This window comes from Diabrotica virgifera, chromosome 8, assembly GCF_917563875.1.
Source record: "Diabrotica virgifera virgifera chromosome 8, PGI_DIABVI_V3a".
Classification (NCBI taxonomy): Eukaryota; Metazoa; Arthropoda; class Insecta; order Coleoptera; family Chrysomelidae; genus Diabrotica; species Diabrotica virgifera.
In genome coordinates, this window is record NC_065450.1 from 141029605 (window position 1) to 141047997 (window position 18393).

At 33.1% G+C, this 18393-nt stretch overlaps 2 protein-coding genes across 6 annotated transcripts in view; one reads left to right on the forward strand and one right to left on the reverse strand.

Moving 5' to 3' along the window:
- Positions 1-3211, forward strand: part of LOC126889811 (negative elongation factor D) — a 124613-nt gene extending 121402 nt beyond the window's left edge. For all 4 annotated transcript variants that reach the window (XM_050658472.1, XM_050658473.1, XM_050658471.1 and 1 more), the window contains one exon: positions 2973-3211. In XM_050658472.1, the coding sequence (XP_050514429.1) occupies positions 2973-3007 (35 nt within the window). In that variant the 3' untranslated portion in view covers positions 3008-3211. The remainder of the gene's footprint in view (positions 1-2972) is intronic.
- The window catches only part of LOC126889809 (uncharacterized), a 168098-nt gene that overhangs the window by 26540 nt on the left and 123165 nt on the right, over positions 1-18393 (reverse strand). The window lies entirely within an intron of this gene.

Consider the following 18393-nt stretch of genomic DNA (forward strand, 5'->3'; position numbering starts at 1 on the left):
ATTTAAAAAATATATGTTGGCGATAAAATTTTGTATGTACCTCGTCAGTAAAGACTCCTTATCGAACTCGTCTGTTACTCGCCTCGCTCGCTACGCTCGTCTTCTCGTAATATCAGACTGGTTCGATAAAAAGTCACTTTACTGACTTGGTACATAAATAACTATTATAATAATAAATGCATAAAATTTGTTATGAATAAACAGTAAAAATATACCTACATGAGATAATCAAATTTTTTTAAAAAATACATTCAAAAACTACATAATTCTGCGATTGTTTATTAATCTCAAAATGTATAGTAAGAAGATACAGAATCACATTGGTTTAGTTTAGCTGCCGTTAACTGTCTTTACATTGCTGGCAGCTGTTTGAATACAAAAATATGAAATGACGCTGTCTGTAGGTATACGTCACGTTACATTTACATATGGACGGCGCTATGCATAACTCGACCAAGCGCCAAAACATAGTTTTGAGATAAATGGCTTCAAAGTTTTTCGTTTGTTAAAAATGCATTTATTAACATATTTGCACAAGATGCATAGAAGAATGATCACCTATAACTCTTTTTGGTTGCAAAGTTTCAATATAATCGCACCTACCATAGTCTAGAAAAAAAAAATAAAATGTCGCTTGGTCTACTTATGCTTTAAATACATTTTAGGAAGTTTAGCTGTTATACATTACTAGACCAACTACCATTTTTATGTCATTTGGTCTATTAATGCAAAACAAAATATTGCGATATGCCTCTTGCAATCACTAAATAAATAAACTAGTATTTTTTAAATTTATATATTAAACGTATATTGCTACAACATAATCAATTCAATTATCATTAAATATATTTTTTGCATTTTATTGCTTTAAATTTATTTTACCATTCCCAAAAAATTCAATAGCGTTAACTCCAATGCAGTTAAAATTATATCAATAAAAAATTGCAGTACTTATTCAGAGTTTTTAACCCTCCGTTAGTCGCTATCGGTGTCACACACCGACGACAGAATTATTCATTCGGGATTTACAAAATACCTGGTTTTTTCTATCGCCACTTTCTGTACCTCTTTCTATCAACTAACCTCGTGTTAGTATACATTCTTACCTACTTGGGTACAGTTGTGCGAGTTTTATAGCTACTTTCGGTGCAAGACTCCGTAGCGACTAACGGTGTGGTTATTACTTTATTGGCATAACTTGCAGTTCAGGTAAAGATTTAGCATCTTATTATTGCATTTTATCGACAAGTTTTGGTCAAATCTTATTTATAGATGTCCTTTGAAGCCGAACAAAAACATTTGTTGGAATTATGGGAAATGGTTCCTAGCGACGATGAAAATTATTTTGACGATGAGGGAAGTGAAAATGAAATCGATCAAATTGTTATACTAGGGTTTTTCATTTTATATCTGTTGTTTTTCAATAAAACATATTCAAAAATATTTTTCAGTCATTCCTATACACAATATAAAATATTTGTATGAATTTTATAGCAATAACTATTTTTTTTAAATTGTCGGTCTCTGACACCGTAGCGACTCTTGATGCTCCGTTTATCCTAGCGACTAACGGAGGGTTAAACAGGGGAAAATTAAAAAAAAAAAAACAAGAAGTTGCTATTTGTATAAAACCGTATAAATATCTAAATACATAGCGGTAAAATTCTTTCTACATTTTTTTTTCTTCTAATTTTACATCTATACCTTTTTTTATTGCCAAGACTGTGTTGTCGTTGTAAAATGATATTTATTTATTCAATTTTGTTGAATTGTTAAAAATCTGTTGTTATTCGAAGCATTAGTGTACTAAATAGCGGTACATAGATACCTTTTTTTATGGCTCAGCAAATGGCTATTATAATAAACATGGCAATTATGAAAAGTCACATTCTAATGTTTTGACAGTTCGCTTACGTCAAAAATGTTGACCTACGTAATATCGCTTTTGTAGTAAAAATACTATATTTAATTTTCTTAGCTAAGCGCTTTCTACACAAATGTCATCTTCAGAGCTAATGGTCAAAGTATAAAAAAGTACCACTACTTCGAGTTGTAGGTGTGTGCATGTATTAAGATATTTGGTCTGTTGTGCAACTCCGGATGATGAAAGATTAATTAAGTTATAAATAATTAATTAAGTTATAAATATTGTCAAAAATGATTTATATCAAATGTCACTCATAAATGTTTAAATTTAGAAAATTACTGTAAAAATGAATAAAACACCTTAAAAGTCATGATAATTCTCATATAAAACGAAGTCCCGCCAGAAGAATTCCATCTGAAGTTTTTCGCAATCCTTGTTGAATTTTATTAGAGATTTTCGTAGGTCCGATAAACAAAATTTAACGTTAACTGAATTAGTGAGAAGAGAAGCCCAAATTTGAAGGCAGATGAGCGAAACAGACTATTCAATACCTTTTTTTAAACTTTAAGATAAATTAATTTTGTTTTATAATCAAAATTTAACACTCACGCACAAGATGTAGTCCATGTGACTGACAACTTCAGTGAGAACTTGGGTTTATGATTATGTACTAATTGCTACAAATAAACTCTATTATCAAATCATATCATTATCATAATAATTGTAAAACAGTAAAAACAACCACTTAGACGTTACAAACATATAAAATTTGGTCATGGTAAAGGTATCACCCAACCATTTTTAAGTCATGCGAGCAGTTAACTGTCAACTGCTCGCATCACTTAAAAATAGTTGGGTGTTACCTTTACCATGACCAAATTTTATATGTTTGTAACGTCTAAGTGGTTGTTTGTACTGTTTTACAGTTATTATTTATAGTTTAATTAATCTTTCATCATCCGGAGTTGCACAACAGAATAAATATCTTAATACGATGCACACACGTACAACTCGAAGTAGTGGTACTTTTTTTATACTTTGACCATTATCTTTAATATTAGATTAATATGGATTTTTATTATCATATAATATTTGTTTGTTTCAGTTTACTGTAAAGCAAATTACACGACAATTATATAGCAGTTGCAAGAAGAAAGACTGAAGACAAAGAAAGGAAAATATTTTGGTTTTGTATTGAACCAAATATGAAAATGTCTCTAAGACGGTTGTTAAGTACAGGAATTTATTTTAAAATTAGTTAATTTTAAATATTTTCTACTGAAATATGTATTTTGTATGTAAAATTATTTTCAAAAAATATAGAAGCATTCGCAAATAAGTAAACTTTGTAAATTTTATTTTAATTTTCGATCATTCTGTGTATAAAAATATATCAAAATAATATTAAAGAAAAGTGGTCCACCTGAATACTTTGATTTGACAAGTTCTAACAATTTACATGCAGAAACTCTTAAAGTTATAGCCTTGGTGCAGGTTTGGACCACATTACTACTACCACATACGGTGTTTCAGTGTAATCACCTACAAACATGTAATCTGAAATCTAATCCAATCCAATGTACTCTTATGTTATGTTACTTTTATGTTTTGAAACTGTTTCTGCACATTATACATGCCTGAATACACAAAAGTGAGGAATTGGTTGATTCTATTTGATTAACAGTTTAACATTTTTTTCAGAGAGGGGAATGCGTGCTGATGCTTTTTCTCTGATGATAAAACATGGATATATAGGGGAGTGCATATAGATTTTCACTTCGGAAAAATCAAACAAGATAGAAATTTTTGTAATTTCATTAAGATATGTTTAATAAACAACATATCAAAAAGTTCTACTCGAGAAGTGGGTGCTTCATTTTTTATTAAACAAATGAACTACGAAATTGGATGTTTTTTTAATAACTCCGAAAATATAAATTTTAGAAAAAAACTGACTCGACCATTGAAAAATTCAGAAAATTTTACAAAAAAAAACCTTATATAAAGAATTTTCTAAAATGAAATCTGTATCTTCTATAATTTTTTATTTATAACGCTAAAGTCACCCTTCTCACAAACATTGGCGCACTGTAAACTAGGGTACGGCGAAGTGCACGGCTGAGTTATTTTAATGTAATTCTTTAACTAATGGATCAAATGAAATTTTACAAATTGAACATGAAAGAAGAATAATTAAGCTATCTTATGGTTATAATAAAAAGAAATAAAATGTATGGGCATAAGTACGGTGGGGGCGGAAAATGAGCCTTACATGAATTTTGTTTAAAAATGATTTAAAAATGTTTAACTAATAAAATTTTTCTTATAAAACCCTCAATTTTGCACAACTTACCTTTCAAGCACCTTACTAAATGATGTTTCATTCAAAAAAATCTCAAAAATTTAATTCAAATGATATGACGTCTCAAAAAATGTAATTTTTGAAATCTTCGTAGTTTTATAGAATTACCACCACTTTAAGACGGTATTACTCAAGTTTGAGCAGATCTATTACAGTTTTATAAGTGCTTTTTTAAAGCTTAGGATGTAATCTTTAAAATGCACTAAATTATTTTACTTTAGAGATGAAATAGACTATTTCTTTTTAAGAAAATTAAGAAAGATAACAAAAATGTAATACAAAAACCGAAAATTGCCAGCTAAAAAAATGTTTATACAAAGTGATCAAAACTTTTTTTTGTAAAACTTACCTAAAATACATTTAATAATAAGCTTTAACAATAATATGTGTTCAGCAAAAAAAATTTTTTTTTAGCTCTTATACAGTATGTCTGCGTAACTTGGAACCTGTTGATAACTTTTTTATTATCAGTTTTACGAAAAAAAGTTATTCTTTATAAAATACTCTGTATCGAATATAATCTAAGATGCAATGATCAAATATTAAATTTAATTAAATTTATACGAGGTATGTCAAAAAATATAAATTTTACTCAAGAGTAAAGTACCGTTATATTTCACAATATCGAAAATTGTTATTAAGAAAAGTTGTTTGGAATTAAAAAATTTGTTTTAGTGTTCAATTACATCCTTCTAATTAAAATATTGTGAATAATAAAGGCACTTAACTCTTAAGAAAAATTCCTATATTTTACATACCTCGTATAAAATTAAAAAAGTTTGATATCTGATGGTTGTATCTTAGATTTTAGACCAGGGAGAGCATTTTATGAAGAATAACTTTTTTTGTAAAAGTGATAATAAAATAGTTATCATAATTGTAATAAAATGATGATGAGTATCCGTAATTTGAGAAAAAATTGAAAATTTTATTTCAGAATGATGTAATTGTATATTTAAACATAGTTTCTAATTTCAAACAACTTTTCATAATAGCATTTTTTGATATTCTGGAATATAAAAGTACTTTACTCTTTAACGAAATTCATATTTTTGATATAACTCGTATAAAATTGATAAAATTTGATATCTGATGGTTGGGTTTTAGATTTTTGACTATCCAGAGCATTTTATAAAGAATAACTTTTTTTCGTAAAATTGATAATAAAAAAGTTTTCCATGTGGTTCCTAGCTACGCAGATACACTATATAAGAGCTTCTGTATAAGAATTTTCAAATTTCAATGCCATATTCGGATTCAGCATAATCAAAAACAAAATAGAAACATATTTGATCAAAGTAAAATGATGAATTTAACGATATTTTTAAAATTATTTATATAAAACAATTGTTATTGTTTAAACAATTAATAAACAATTAGCGGCCGAATCTGCGAGTAGAACTTTTTACTTTAACATGTATATAAACTAACAAAAAAAGTTTTAGAAAAATATAAGCTTGTTTGAATTTTTCCGAAACAATGCATGTTTTCGTTCTAATTGCACTCCCCTAATATTGCTATGGTCCCGTAACGAAAAACCAATCAACGGTAAGGCTGTTTCAAGGCAAGCCAAAGCCAACAAAAGTATTCCAAGCTTGCAGCGTTGTTGTGAACTTTTTTTGAAAAAGGGAAATATTGCCACAATTTCGTTAGAGAATGATAGAAACGCCAATGCTGAATTGTACACAACCATTTGTTTGCCAGAAGTGATTGCTGAACTCAGCAAAGATAACCGAAATCATTGCATTCTATATCATGCCAGATCGCATACGACTTTTATAACATCAGAGTATTTGAAGGCGAAAAACATTGATTTGGTGAGCCATCCTGCATACAGTCCTGGCTTAACACCATGTGATATCTTTATGTTACCGAGAATTAAAAAGAAACTACGAAAATTGTATTGATCCTTAAAGCGAATGCGTTGAAAAACAATAAGGTGATTCTCGACAAAAATATGTTTTCCTTCTATTATTTGTGCACCTCGTAGATGTTTGTTTGAACCATTGACTTGCCAGTTTTGAATACCCTGTTAAAACAGTTTGCCCTTGAAATTCATCTATCACCCTTAGGTTTGCGAATAGAGAGCTTGTTGGACTTCTTCTTTACTGTTGGTTTGGCGTCGTAGATAAACGAAAATTAGTATCTAAAGATCCCAGAAGAGGTGGAGAAGCGATATCTAAAGTATCGCTAGATAAAAATTGGATTTAGATCTCTCTAAACAGATAGACGTGGAAAGATTAATTGTAATAGGTCTATATCGAGGAATGAGTGGATAAATGCTGAGAATAGATAGAGACCAAAAATATAAACAGATATTAATACTAGGATTGTCCCTTTTTCCATTACTTGAGCCAGTATGTACTGTATGAGAATCACAATAAATCAGGTTTAGTACTGAACACTGAAGTTTTTCTGTCCCTTTCATCTGTCAAAGCTAATAGTCACTCTTCTATTCGTTACTTTACAATAACAGTTGCACATATTTTTGACCTGCCCTATACTACACGGTTCGATAAGTACTTAGCCTGTAATGATACGCCGCGAACACGCACCAACACTAGAACCGTACTAGTTCCACAATCCGCGCAGATGCCCCACTCAGTTCCACTTCTCCGAAACAGCTTAGGCAGAGACATTGATTAATAACTATTATACATAGATACCTCACCTTAAGGTAAAACCGAATTCAGTGTTAAACTTCGCCCACTAACACCTCTTTGCCCCTCAAGTCTAAGTACTAACTGGCTGGACGGTGGCGACATTTATTGAAATTTTTGCCAAGATTGAAAAATAAATTTGAGTTGCTTGGCTGGCGTAATAGACAACGATATAAGGGCAGTATTCAGCATTTTCACACATAATTTTAACGCGCTTGTAATCTCTATTTTGGAATTCCGATTTTACTTCAGATAAAACGCTAAAATTTGATTAATAAAAATAGTGAAGAGGTTTCCTAAAAATTATTTAATTATTAATACACTACAAAAAACAACAAAATAGAGAATACATAATACAATTAGCAGTGATAATTCACATGTAAATTATTTTTTGCAATTTGTAAAAGAAATTAATTTTCAGAACTAATGCGAAATAAAATATTTGAAGTTGATATACAGAATTTCTTTCCAGATCTAACCCATTCACTCAAGGTAAAATATTGCAAAACCACCGAATTTTAAAGAATCCATTGGATTGGCATGAAATTTGGTATACACATAGCTAAAATCTCAAAGAAAAAAGTGATATTGTGCCGCTGTGTGCTTTTGCACTGGGGTTAAGCATCACACCTTCTCGGGAGTGAAATAATATACGTTCAAGATAAGTCCGGAATTGGATAAACTGATTAATACTAACAACTTTTGGTCCATAAAGTTTTTTCACTAAGTCAATACTTTTCGAGTAAATATGATTTTCGGAAATTACTCATTAAGTAAGTATAGGATCGAAAAAAGATATATGTAGTAGAAATACCTATAGTTTTTAAAAAAATAAAAAAGTGGTATACGTATGAAGTCTGTAGATCCAACAGAAACAGAGTTGTAGGTAGTGAAAAGTGGGTCCCATTATCTGTCCCACTGCATTATCTACTTTAAATAAATTAAAAGCCTCGTGAAATTTTTGTAACAATATTGTAGTAATAGTAACAAACAAATCTGATGGTCTCTGAAGAAACTTTATTTCTTCGTTTGCGTCATAATCTCTAAAATTTTCTAGAGGATCTTGGTTCAGAAAAGATGTTAAAAGATATGACACATTATATTTTTGAAGTTCCTCCCACAAACATAAAACTGACAAAATTGTCCACTGAAAGTCGTGTAGACAGTGAATATTATTTCTCTCTTTCTGATTTTCAAAAACTTTAATTTTTTTTTAAATATTCTAAGCCTGCTTTTAAGTTTTCAGTTGACTTGCTTAAAGTTGACATTGGCTTTCTGTTTGGATTACTATCACTACAATATTTGCTGTTAAGACCATCAAAAATATTATTTATAATTTTCAAAAATTCGGCAGTATGAGTAGCCGTTTTGGTGTGTAACTACCCTACAGCTATTGCTGTTGATATTGCTGAGGCAACTGAGTTGGAAAAAATTTGTGCTGCTAATTTTACACGCATTTTTTGAAAATTATTAGGGTTTATATGAACGTCTGTTATTTTCACCATGCATCGTGCTCTCACATTGGTTCTATCGATGTTGTATGTGTATTCAATATCTTGCCACGATATTTGTTTATAATCGGCAGAAAACGTCAACTTTTTGTTAAGAAAATTATTTCTTAGACTTTTTAATACGTGGGGTGTATCAAACAGAGTGAAAATCTTCTGATTTCCTATATCTATTGCGCCTTACAGCTTAAATAAAGTTCTATTATTAGATGCTTGATCACAAACTAACACTTTTGGTATATACCCAATATTTTGAATCAACTTCAACTACAATGTTTTTTAAGTTGTCGCTATGTATTGGACCACCTGTAACAAAATAACAAATCGGAATCTTCCAGTTATGTAGCAAGCTGCGCATCATGAAAACCAGACCTGTGTTGGCAAGTTTGTTTGTTCTTCCTAAAGCACCTAAATCTTAAAACCCTTATGTCATCTAATTTATTGTACTCCAATTGTTTTTTCAAAGAAATTTCATCAAACATTAACACACAAATTTTTTCCCACTCATCCATTGTCTCTGCTTTCTTCTTCAACTTGTCAATTAAGGAAGTGTTTAAACCAGTTCTTAATTTTATGACAGGCCATCAAGTTTGAATTGTTTTTACTGAAGGTAATATAAAGTTAAGAGATCTGATAAAAATTTTTAACAACTAGGAGACTTATAATAAATGGCCAGAGCTAAATCCTTTTCATTGTGACTCCATTGTGAACGAGTTTTGTGTGAAAACTGCATATTAACAAAAGTGTGCACGTATTTGCTTTTATTTTCTAACAGTACCTGTAACATGAATTTGGTTGCCGATTTTCTGTTTTTTGTTGTTCTTCTACAACGCTGACTGTTCTTCTGACGGCACTTCTTCTTTAAAGCATTTACTTGATACTCCAATTTTTTTACCTTCTCCGTCAATTCAGTTTCAAGTTTTGTGGACAAATTAATTTCAAAACTGGAAATATCACTGAGACTACTACTTGATCTCTTAGGCGATGGAGTTGACCTAACCATACAATCGCCACTTGTAGATCTTTTACGTTTCGTACAGCAATAAACGTATGTAGAGCATACTGGTGGGGTATCACCTAAAAGAGGTAATCATTGAAATGTATGTGTAATTTTAATTAAAGCAAAACAAGCATCTCCATTATTTCTGGAGTGATACTAACAACGCATTCATATTTAAAAAATAAAAAAAAGTAGCAATCTGATTCTCGAAGCGTGAACATGTACCGTCATTAAAAGCGCTAGAGATCTTCCTTATCGTAAAACTACCTAATTAACTAGTAATTATCTTATCAGCATCAAAAAATTGTTAAAGTGAAAAGTAACAAAAACCAAGTGATTAGTGAAACAAACAAAAGAAATATGTTCCCTTCGGGGAACTTATTAGGATTTGATAATAATGGCCAACCAATTTATCAACAAATGAATACTATACAGGATGTCCCAACAATAAATAACCAGAACCAGTCAAACCAAACAGCAGTAAAACCGCAAGTACCATTTTTGTATTTTAATCAAACACCATCTAACCAGATAACAAATCAAATGTCATGCTCAAACCAAATACCTATTCCAACCCAAATAGCTATACCAAACCAAGTACAATTTCCTAGTCAATCAACTGCACAAAATATTCAAAACACTCAAAACCCTATTCAGTCACAATACACAACATTATCCACAAACCCTCAATGCTCACTCTCATCAACACAAAACACCAATAACTACACAGATAGCGATAGCGACATAGAACTTAACGAAACAGAAAACCAAAATAAACATCCTTGGCAAGAAGTTGCCAATAAGAGAAAAAGGATGAAAAGACAAACAACTTCAGAAAAGTCCAACCAAATCCAAACACAAAACAGATTTGATTCCCTCTCAAAAGAAAATCTAGATGAACAAACAGACAATTTATCAAATACACAAAACACAAATATCACCAAAAAAGATCCCTCACCGCCACCAATCTATATTTATGGAGTTACTGACTATAGTGCTATGATAGCAAACCTTTCAACTGCAACTGCGGCAGAAACCTATTACACCAAAACCATTTCAAATAATACAGTAAAAATTAACCCTACAAACTCAGACACCTACAGGACACTCATACAGCACCTTAGAAAAGAAAACATTGTACATCACACTTACCAACCGAAACAAGAGAGGGCCTATAGAGTTGTCATAAGAGGATTACACCATTCAATACCCACAGCAGATATCTCGCATGAATTAAATAATAAGGGTTTTAAAGTTCGCAACATAATTAATGTTAGACATAGAGTTACCAAAGAACCATTGCCCTTATTCTTTGTCGATATAGAGCCAAACGAAAACAACAAAAACATATTTAACCTACAAGTCCTACGAAACTGCATAATAACAGTAGAACCACCTAGAATAAAAAATACAATAGTTCAATGCACAAGGTGTCAAAAATACGGGCATTCAAAAAGTTACTGCCTAACGCCATTCGCCTGTGTTAAATGCGGAGGATCACATGACACAAAAACCTGCAAAAAAGCACGCGACACACCAGCAACATGTGCCTTATGTAATGGCAATCATCCAGCAAACTATAAAGGATGTGCTATATATAAAGACCTAGTCAATTCGAAAAACAAAAATATAACAAGCAGCATTCCTATACCTAGAGTTGCAAGCCTAAATAATAATAACACTAATGCTCACCACATACACCAATCACATGTAACATATGCTCAAGTTGCAGCAACTAATACTTCTTCACAAGACAACAACAATAATTCAGACCTTTCAAATAAACTTACAGAGTTCCTCAACGAATTTAAAAATATGTTTGCACAATTGATAAACCAAAACAGCATGATACTAAGCATGCTTACAACAGTGATAAATAGAACGTCGTAATGGCTAACTCACTTAGAATAGCAGAGTGGAACGCAAATGGTCTAACAAACCATGTGCAAGAAATTATACTATTTCTAAAATTAAACAAAATAGACATCCTACTTATATCCGAGAGTCACACAACTGAGAGGTCTTTTATAAAAATTCCACACTACTCTGTCTATTACGCAAACCATCCAGATGGAACAGCCCATGCTGGTTCAGTTGTAATAATTCGTACAGCTATAAAACACTACGAACTTGCTCCATATATCACCAACAAAATTCAGAGTACTATCATAAAAGTACATGCGCTCACCTTTCCACTAACAATAGCTTCTATCTACAGCCCACCACGCCACACCATCAATCTGGAGGAATACAGAGAGTTTTTTGAACAACTTGGCTCACATTTCCTAGTGGCAGGGGACTGGAATGCAAAACATACAACCTGGGGAGCAAGACTGATATCTCCAAAAGGCAGAAATCTATTAAAGATCATACAAGATAATAACCTGAAATACCTAACAACTGGTACCCCCACATACTGGCCCACTGATAACAACAAAATTCCTGATCTGTTAGACTTTGCTATAACTAAGGGAATACCTGAAATACACAGCGACATCACCCCCAGTTTTGATCTCCATTCGGACCACAGTCCCATCTTGATTACCTTAAGTACCAATATAATTTGGAAAACTCCTGCACCAAGGCTATGTTCCAGTAACACGAATTGGGTTCAATTCAAAGAAGAAATAAATGATAAAATATCTCTTGACATTCGACTCAAGCACAAAAACGATATTGAAGAAGCTGTAAAATATTTAACGGAACAAATACAACAGGCCGCTTGGAAAGCTACTCCTGTAAAGGAAAAAACCATCGATGAAAGGTATAGTATACCCCTCCATATTAGAACACTAGTAGAAGAGAGAAGAAGAGCCCGTCACAAATGGCAAAGAACAAGAAACGCGATAGATAAAACAAATCTTAACAGACTCACACACAGACTTCATTCCGCTATCCAAACAGCCAAAAACGAATCCTTTGAAAGATATGTCACAAACCTTTCTCTTGACGACAACTCTCTTTGGAAAGCCACAAAGAAATTCAAAAAGCCGGTAGTAATGAAATCACCAATTAGAAAAAATGATGGAGCCTGGGCTCGATCAGATATAGAAAAATCCAACAGATTTGCAGAACATCTATCAACCGTCTTCTCCACCCCAGAGGCCAACGATATTAACGACGAGAAAATTAGAGACTTCCTCAATGCACCCTGTCAGCTATCATTACCACTAAAATACTTCTCACCAAATGAAGTCCGTAACGAAATCAACCTGCTTAACCCTCATAAAGCTCCAGGATTTGACCTCATAACTGGCGAAATCTTAAAAAAACTCCCAAGAAAAGGTGTCGTCTTAATAACCATTATTTTTAATAGCCTCCTGAGACTATGTTATTTTCCAGTGCAATGGAAGTATGCACAAATTATAATGATACCTAAACCTGGTAAACCTCTAACTGAAGCCAGTTCGTACAGACCAATAAGTCTCCTTCCGACTTTATCAAAAGTATTCGAAAGGTTAATCCTTAACAGAATAGAAACAATAATACCTATAGAAAACCTTATCCCAGATCATCAGTTTGGCTTTCGCTCAAATCACTCAACCATACAACAGTGCCATAGATTAGTCAACAAAATAAAAGAGAGCCTAGAAGGGAAACAAATATGTCTATCAGCATTCCTCGATATACAGCAAGCATTTGATAGAGTGTGGCACGAGGGACTTCTCTTTAAAATAAAAACTCAGCTAACTGACCAAATCTACCTCCTCCTTAAATCATACTTGTCCGACAGATACTTCCAAGTTAAATACGAAGGTACTCTATCCAACTACCACCAAATAAAATCCGGAGTACCTCAAGGCAGTGTACTTGGCCCATTCCTTTACCAAATCTTCACTGCTGATATTCCTATTAGCGAAAATACACTAATGGCAACATTTGCGGATGACACTGGTATACTAGCATCAGACATCAACGAAATATTAGCATTTAACAAATTGCAAAATCATCTCAATGAACTAGAAGACTGGCTTAAATGCTGGAAAATAAACGTCAACACAAACAAGTCTTGTCAAGTAAATTTCACAAATCGAAGAATTAGATGTCCACAACTACACCTAAATAATTCACCTATACCAATAAAAACAGAAGTAAAGTACCTGGGCCTTCATCTAGACGAAAAACTTACTTGGAAATCACATATTGCAGCCAAACGACGACACCTCGACCTAAAAGTTAAAAATATGAGCTGGCTAATCAACAGAAGATCGCAACTTTCATTAGAAAACAAACTGACCATCTATAAAACAATACTCAAACCAGTGTGGACATACGGAATCGAGCTGTGGGGCTGTAGCAAACCATCCAACACCAAAATACTACAGACATTCCAGTCAAAAACTATTCGTATGTTAGCTAAAGCCCCATGGTATGTGTCAAACCAAACCCTTCATGCAGACCTCAACATCCCCTTCATCAATGATGTGATTGCTGACCACTCCAGAAGGTACATGAATCGCAGCGCAGACCATCCAAACCATCTCATAGATGAATTATTCAACCCCCCACTGGTTGACAGACGTCTGAAAAGACTTTGGCCAGAAGACCTAGCTGCTAGGTAAATTCCAGAGAGTCGTCAATGGACGACACCTGCCACAAGCCAAGAACATACATCATATTTACTTATTACTGTATTGAAGTAGATTGTAAATAAGCAATAAATAAATAAATAAAAAAAAATATTTAAAAAAAATCTCTTTTGATTTAATTGTATGAAAAATATATAAATCACTCAACATAAACTGATTTTATATAAAATATATTTTAATAGTATTATTTTCATTGACAAAGCGCATTAGGCAAACATAAAAATATTTCTCAAGTTGAGTACTCACCTAAATCAGTTGCTAACTGTAAATTTTAGAGGAACAGAATTTTTCCTTAATAACTTTCTTTGGCCACTTTGATAAATATGTTCCACTGCAAAATGATGCTGGCAAATTACCCTCTGTTTCAGGTCACTGATATCCATCAATATAATATCAATATTCCCGCAGTTTTTTTGCCAAATTTTTGTGCGCTCTACGTCTTTCAGGGGAAATTTAAAGAAAGATATATTATTATTTGTTCCATCGTTTCTTTCAAAACATCCCGCGTAAACACACTTATGCGTTACAGAGGCCATTTTATCTAAAATGTGAGTCCTTTTTTTTTTATAAAATTCCGCTATAACTTGTCACAACACTTGTCACAGATAATACACCTGTAGGGTAAGTTCCACGGTTCTTAGACATTACTACGGTTGCCTAAATCGACTAACCAATGAACATTAAGGGTGAGATTACGTCACGAGAGTTTACTGTCATTTGAATCGTAATATGATTTTTTTCGAATCCTGAGAAAATCAAGTATTTTAGAAAAATTTAAACGCAGGATGCAAGATTACATTATTACCGAGGGCGGAAAGCCCCTTAGAATAAACAAGCAGATTCTATTGAATGAAATATTTGAAATTAAATATCACACTTCTCTTTTATTTTCAGCCCTGTAACTTATTAAAATAAACATTATAGAAGTTTTCAGGGACTTTCAGCCCTCGGTAATAATGTAGTCTTTCATTCTGAGTTTAAATTTTTCAAAAATATTTATTAGTTTTCTCGGGATTCGAAAAAAATGAATACAATTAAAACACATTGAGAATTTTGACATGCGTCAAAGTTTTGCATTAACTCAATGTAAAATTCTGAACTGTTGAATTCCAGCTTCCCTAATAATTATTTTACATCAAAAGACATTAGAAACTATTTGAAGAGGATTGAAATCTGTATTGGACATAACTGTTAAAATTGGTCTACGTAATTAAACATATTCCAAAATTTTGTAAAAATGTAATACATTTTAGTTTTCAGCCCAAACTTAAGCCACACACAATGCAATAATGTTCACATTTTTGAACTGTCAATATTTTTATTTTATCATCTATTGTTTAAAAACAATACAGTTGATAAGATACCCTCAGTTGCGGAGAAAGGATTAATAATAAAGATTTTTTTATTCAGTCAATGGTGTGAACACTGTCAGTTAAATAGTAACGTGTGGCCTTACTTTTACACGCATACCTATTGTGGCAAATGTATCATATTTTTCAAAATTTTGGAATGCATTTAAATCGTAGAACAATTTTAACTTTTGATTTTAATACAGATTTTAATTCTCTACAAGTATTCTCTCATGGCTTTTGATGTAGAATAATTAGGGAAGCAGGAATTCTAACAATTCAGAACTTTACATTGAGTTTCCTATTGCCCTTTTTACGATTCGCCACCCAGTGTAAGATAAAATGTGTACTATTTGTCTTATTATTTCATAATAACACAAATAATACACATGTATACACAATAACACACATTCAATGATCGAAAATAATTTAAAAATATGGGAATGTAAACTCTTGTGACGTGAAGTCAAAAATATAAGTCTCCCCACCACCGTCGGACAAGTCAACCGTAATAAAGTCTAATAACCGTGGGTAAGTTCGGCCCTGACACTACTCCTACCTCCTCGCAAGTCAGAGAGAATGAGAAATCTCGATACGATTTTCGAGTAGCGCCATCTAGTTGTTGATACGTCTTTCGGTTACCACGAGGTGAGCTATCTAGTGGGTGGTTTATAATCAATGGCAGAGGGATACTTAAGGACGCCAGCGAACCGAGATTCTCCAGTCTTGAAGCGACAGCTCTGGGCTCCACTACCAGCCAAGCGAGATGAGCGAGGCAGGCCGAGCTGAGTAGCGAGTCACCGTAGTGACGTGATCTCGCAAGCTGAGGCAGGCCGACTTGAGCAGCAAGGTGTACCGTGTTGAAGTAATTTGCGGCTCATAATTAAACGGTAGCAAGCGAAGTGAGCGAGCTCCCGATAAATTTATAAATATATTTTAATCGCGTGACTGTTTTGCAACTTACACTGCACTGAGGTGTAAGAATATTTCGTATTGTTATTAATTTCGCTTTTCTTTTACAGTCGTCTATCCGGGGGAGGACTTCGCTGCAACGCGGCGTCAAATAGAATTGTATTTTATTTTTATTTCTTTTTGATCTGTACATAATTACATTGAATATCCTTATTTTGTTTTAACCTGTGTTTTACTGAGTCTGTCGTCTTGAAAGAACTACCCGTCACAAATTGGCGCCCGAGCAAAAGTTAGAAAATACTCGAGTAAACGTCGCAATTCGACGCCCGAAAAATACCAAAAATGCCGACAGATAAAGACACAGACTCAGTAACAGGTGCCACGACGGGTACGTCATGGATAAATCGTCTTTCCAAAGAGGAATTACAGCGCGAAGCCGAAAAATGCGAATTAGATTCCAAAGGAACCGTTGACGAGTTAAGGTTAAGACTCAGAACCTTTTATAATGATCGCGGGGAAGAGACAGGAACAATCCCAAAAATCAATACTTCCAAGGAAGCTGAACTAGACACCGGGTTCGAGTCTCGAAGCGACAGCTCTGAGCTCCACTACCAGCCAAGCGAGGTGAACGAGGCAGGCCGACCTGAGTAGCGAGTCACCGTAGTGACGTGATCTCGTAAGCTAAGGCAGACCGACTTGAGCAGCAAGGTGTACCGTGTTGAAGTAATTTGCGGCTCATAATTAAACGGTAGCAAGCGAAGTGAGCGAGCTTCCGATAAATTTATATATTTTAATCGCGTGACTGTTTTGCAACTTACACTGCACTGAGGTGTAAGAATATTTCTTATTGTTATTAATTTTGCTTTTCTTTTGTATTTTGAATGGCTAAGAATGGCTCTCGGCCATTATATCTCAGGAACCGTTTATAGTATAGCTTTGAGAAAAAAATATTTATAAGAAAAGTTGCCTCGGGAAAAGCCTGGAAATTATTTTCATAATTCTAGTCCACTGCTAGAGGGCGTAATTGAATATCAAAAATTAAAATTTTACAAAATTTACCTAATGAAAGGGCACTGGAAACCCAATCATCGTATTCTTCATAAAATTCTGCGCATATTTGATTTCACAAGTTTAAGTCTAGCTTTGCAAATAATAGGTGGGTGTGAGTGGGAACCTTCTTATGAAAAAATGGCTGTAAGTCCGGTTCTGCTAAATCGAATCTATTTTGCATACTTGGTCTTGTTGAAAACAGCTCTTCTTCGTCAATGTAAGAGTCTTATTTTCGAAATATCTTAATAAGTAATATGCTAGCTAGTAGGCGTTATTGAATTATTTTTGGAAATCTAGTTTTCTTTGGAGCATGTTAAATATAAGTACGCATTTTTATTCCTGTATTACAAAATTAGGCCAAATTTGCAACAGAATACCGAAAACCGCATGTCGATATCTTTTTTCTATCTCGAAATATCTTAAGAAACGTATAAATTTTAAACAACTGTTAATTTCACCGGTAAACGAAGTTTACTAGGAAAACTAGTGTGCTATGGAAAAAACAAAGAAACATTTTCCAGATGTAAACGTATATAAGGTTTGTTCTAGCATCAGTTTCAAACGGTTTGAAACCATCAGCGAATAGTGGACCAGCGCGAGTAGAGGGGATAGCACTGGTGACTGTATTACGTTCTCTCACTGACCAACTGTTTGCTGACGGTTTCTGACTAGTTTGACTGTTTGCTAGAACAAACCTATTATTATTTAAAACAACAATAAGACAAACAACACTATAAAATATAACAAAGAAATAAAAGCAACTACTTCCTTAGTGACGACCTAAATGTTCAAATTGTAGCCCATTATTTTCGATGCAAGCGTTTACTCTTTCAAGAGTAGATTGAACAGCAGTCTCAATTTCTGCTTTCGCAATGCTTTGAATGGCGTTTCGTATTTTCTAGATCATGTTTTCTCGAGTAGTGGGCCTAGCGTCAAATACAAGGTCTTTAATCCGTCCCCATAAATAAAAGTCTAAAACAGTTAAATCTGTTTCTATTCACGCTACTCTTAAATGCTTGCATCGAAAATGATGGGCAACAATTTGAACATTTAGGCAGTCACTAAATACTAAGTACATAAGTAGTTGCTTTTATTT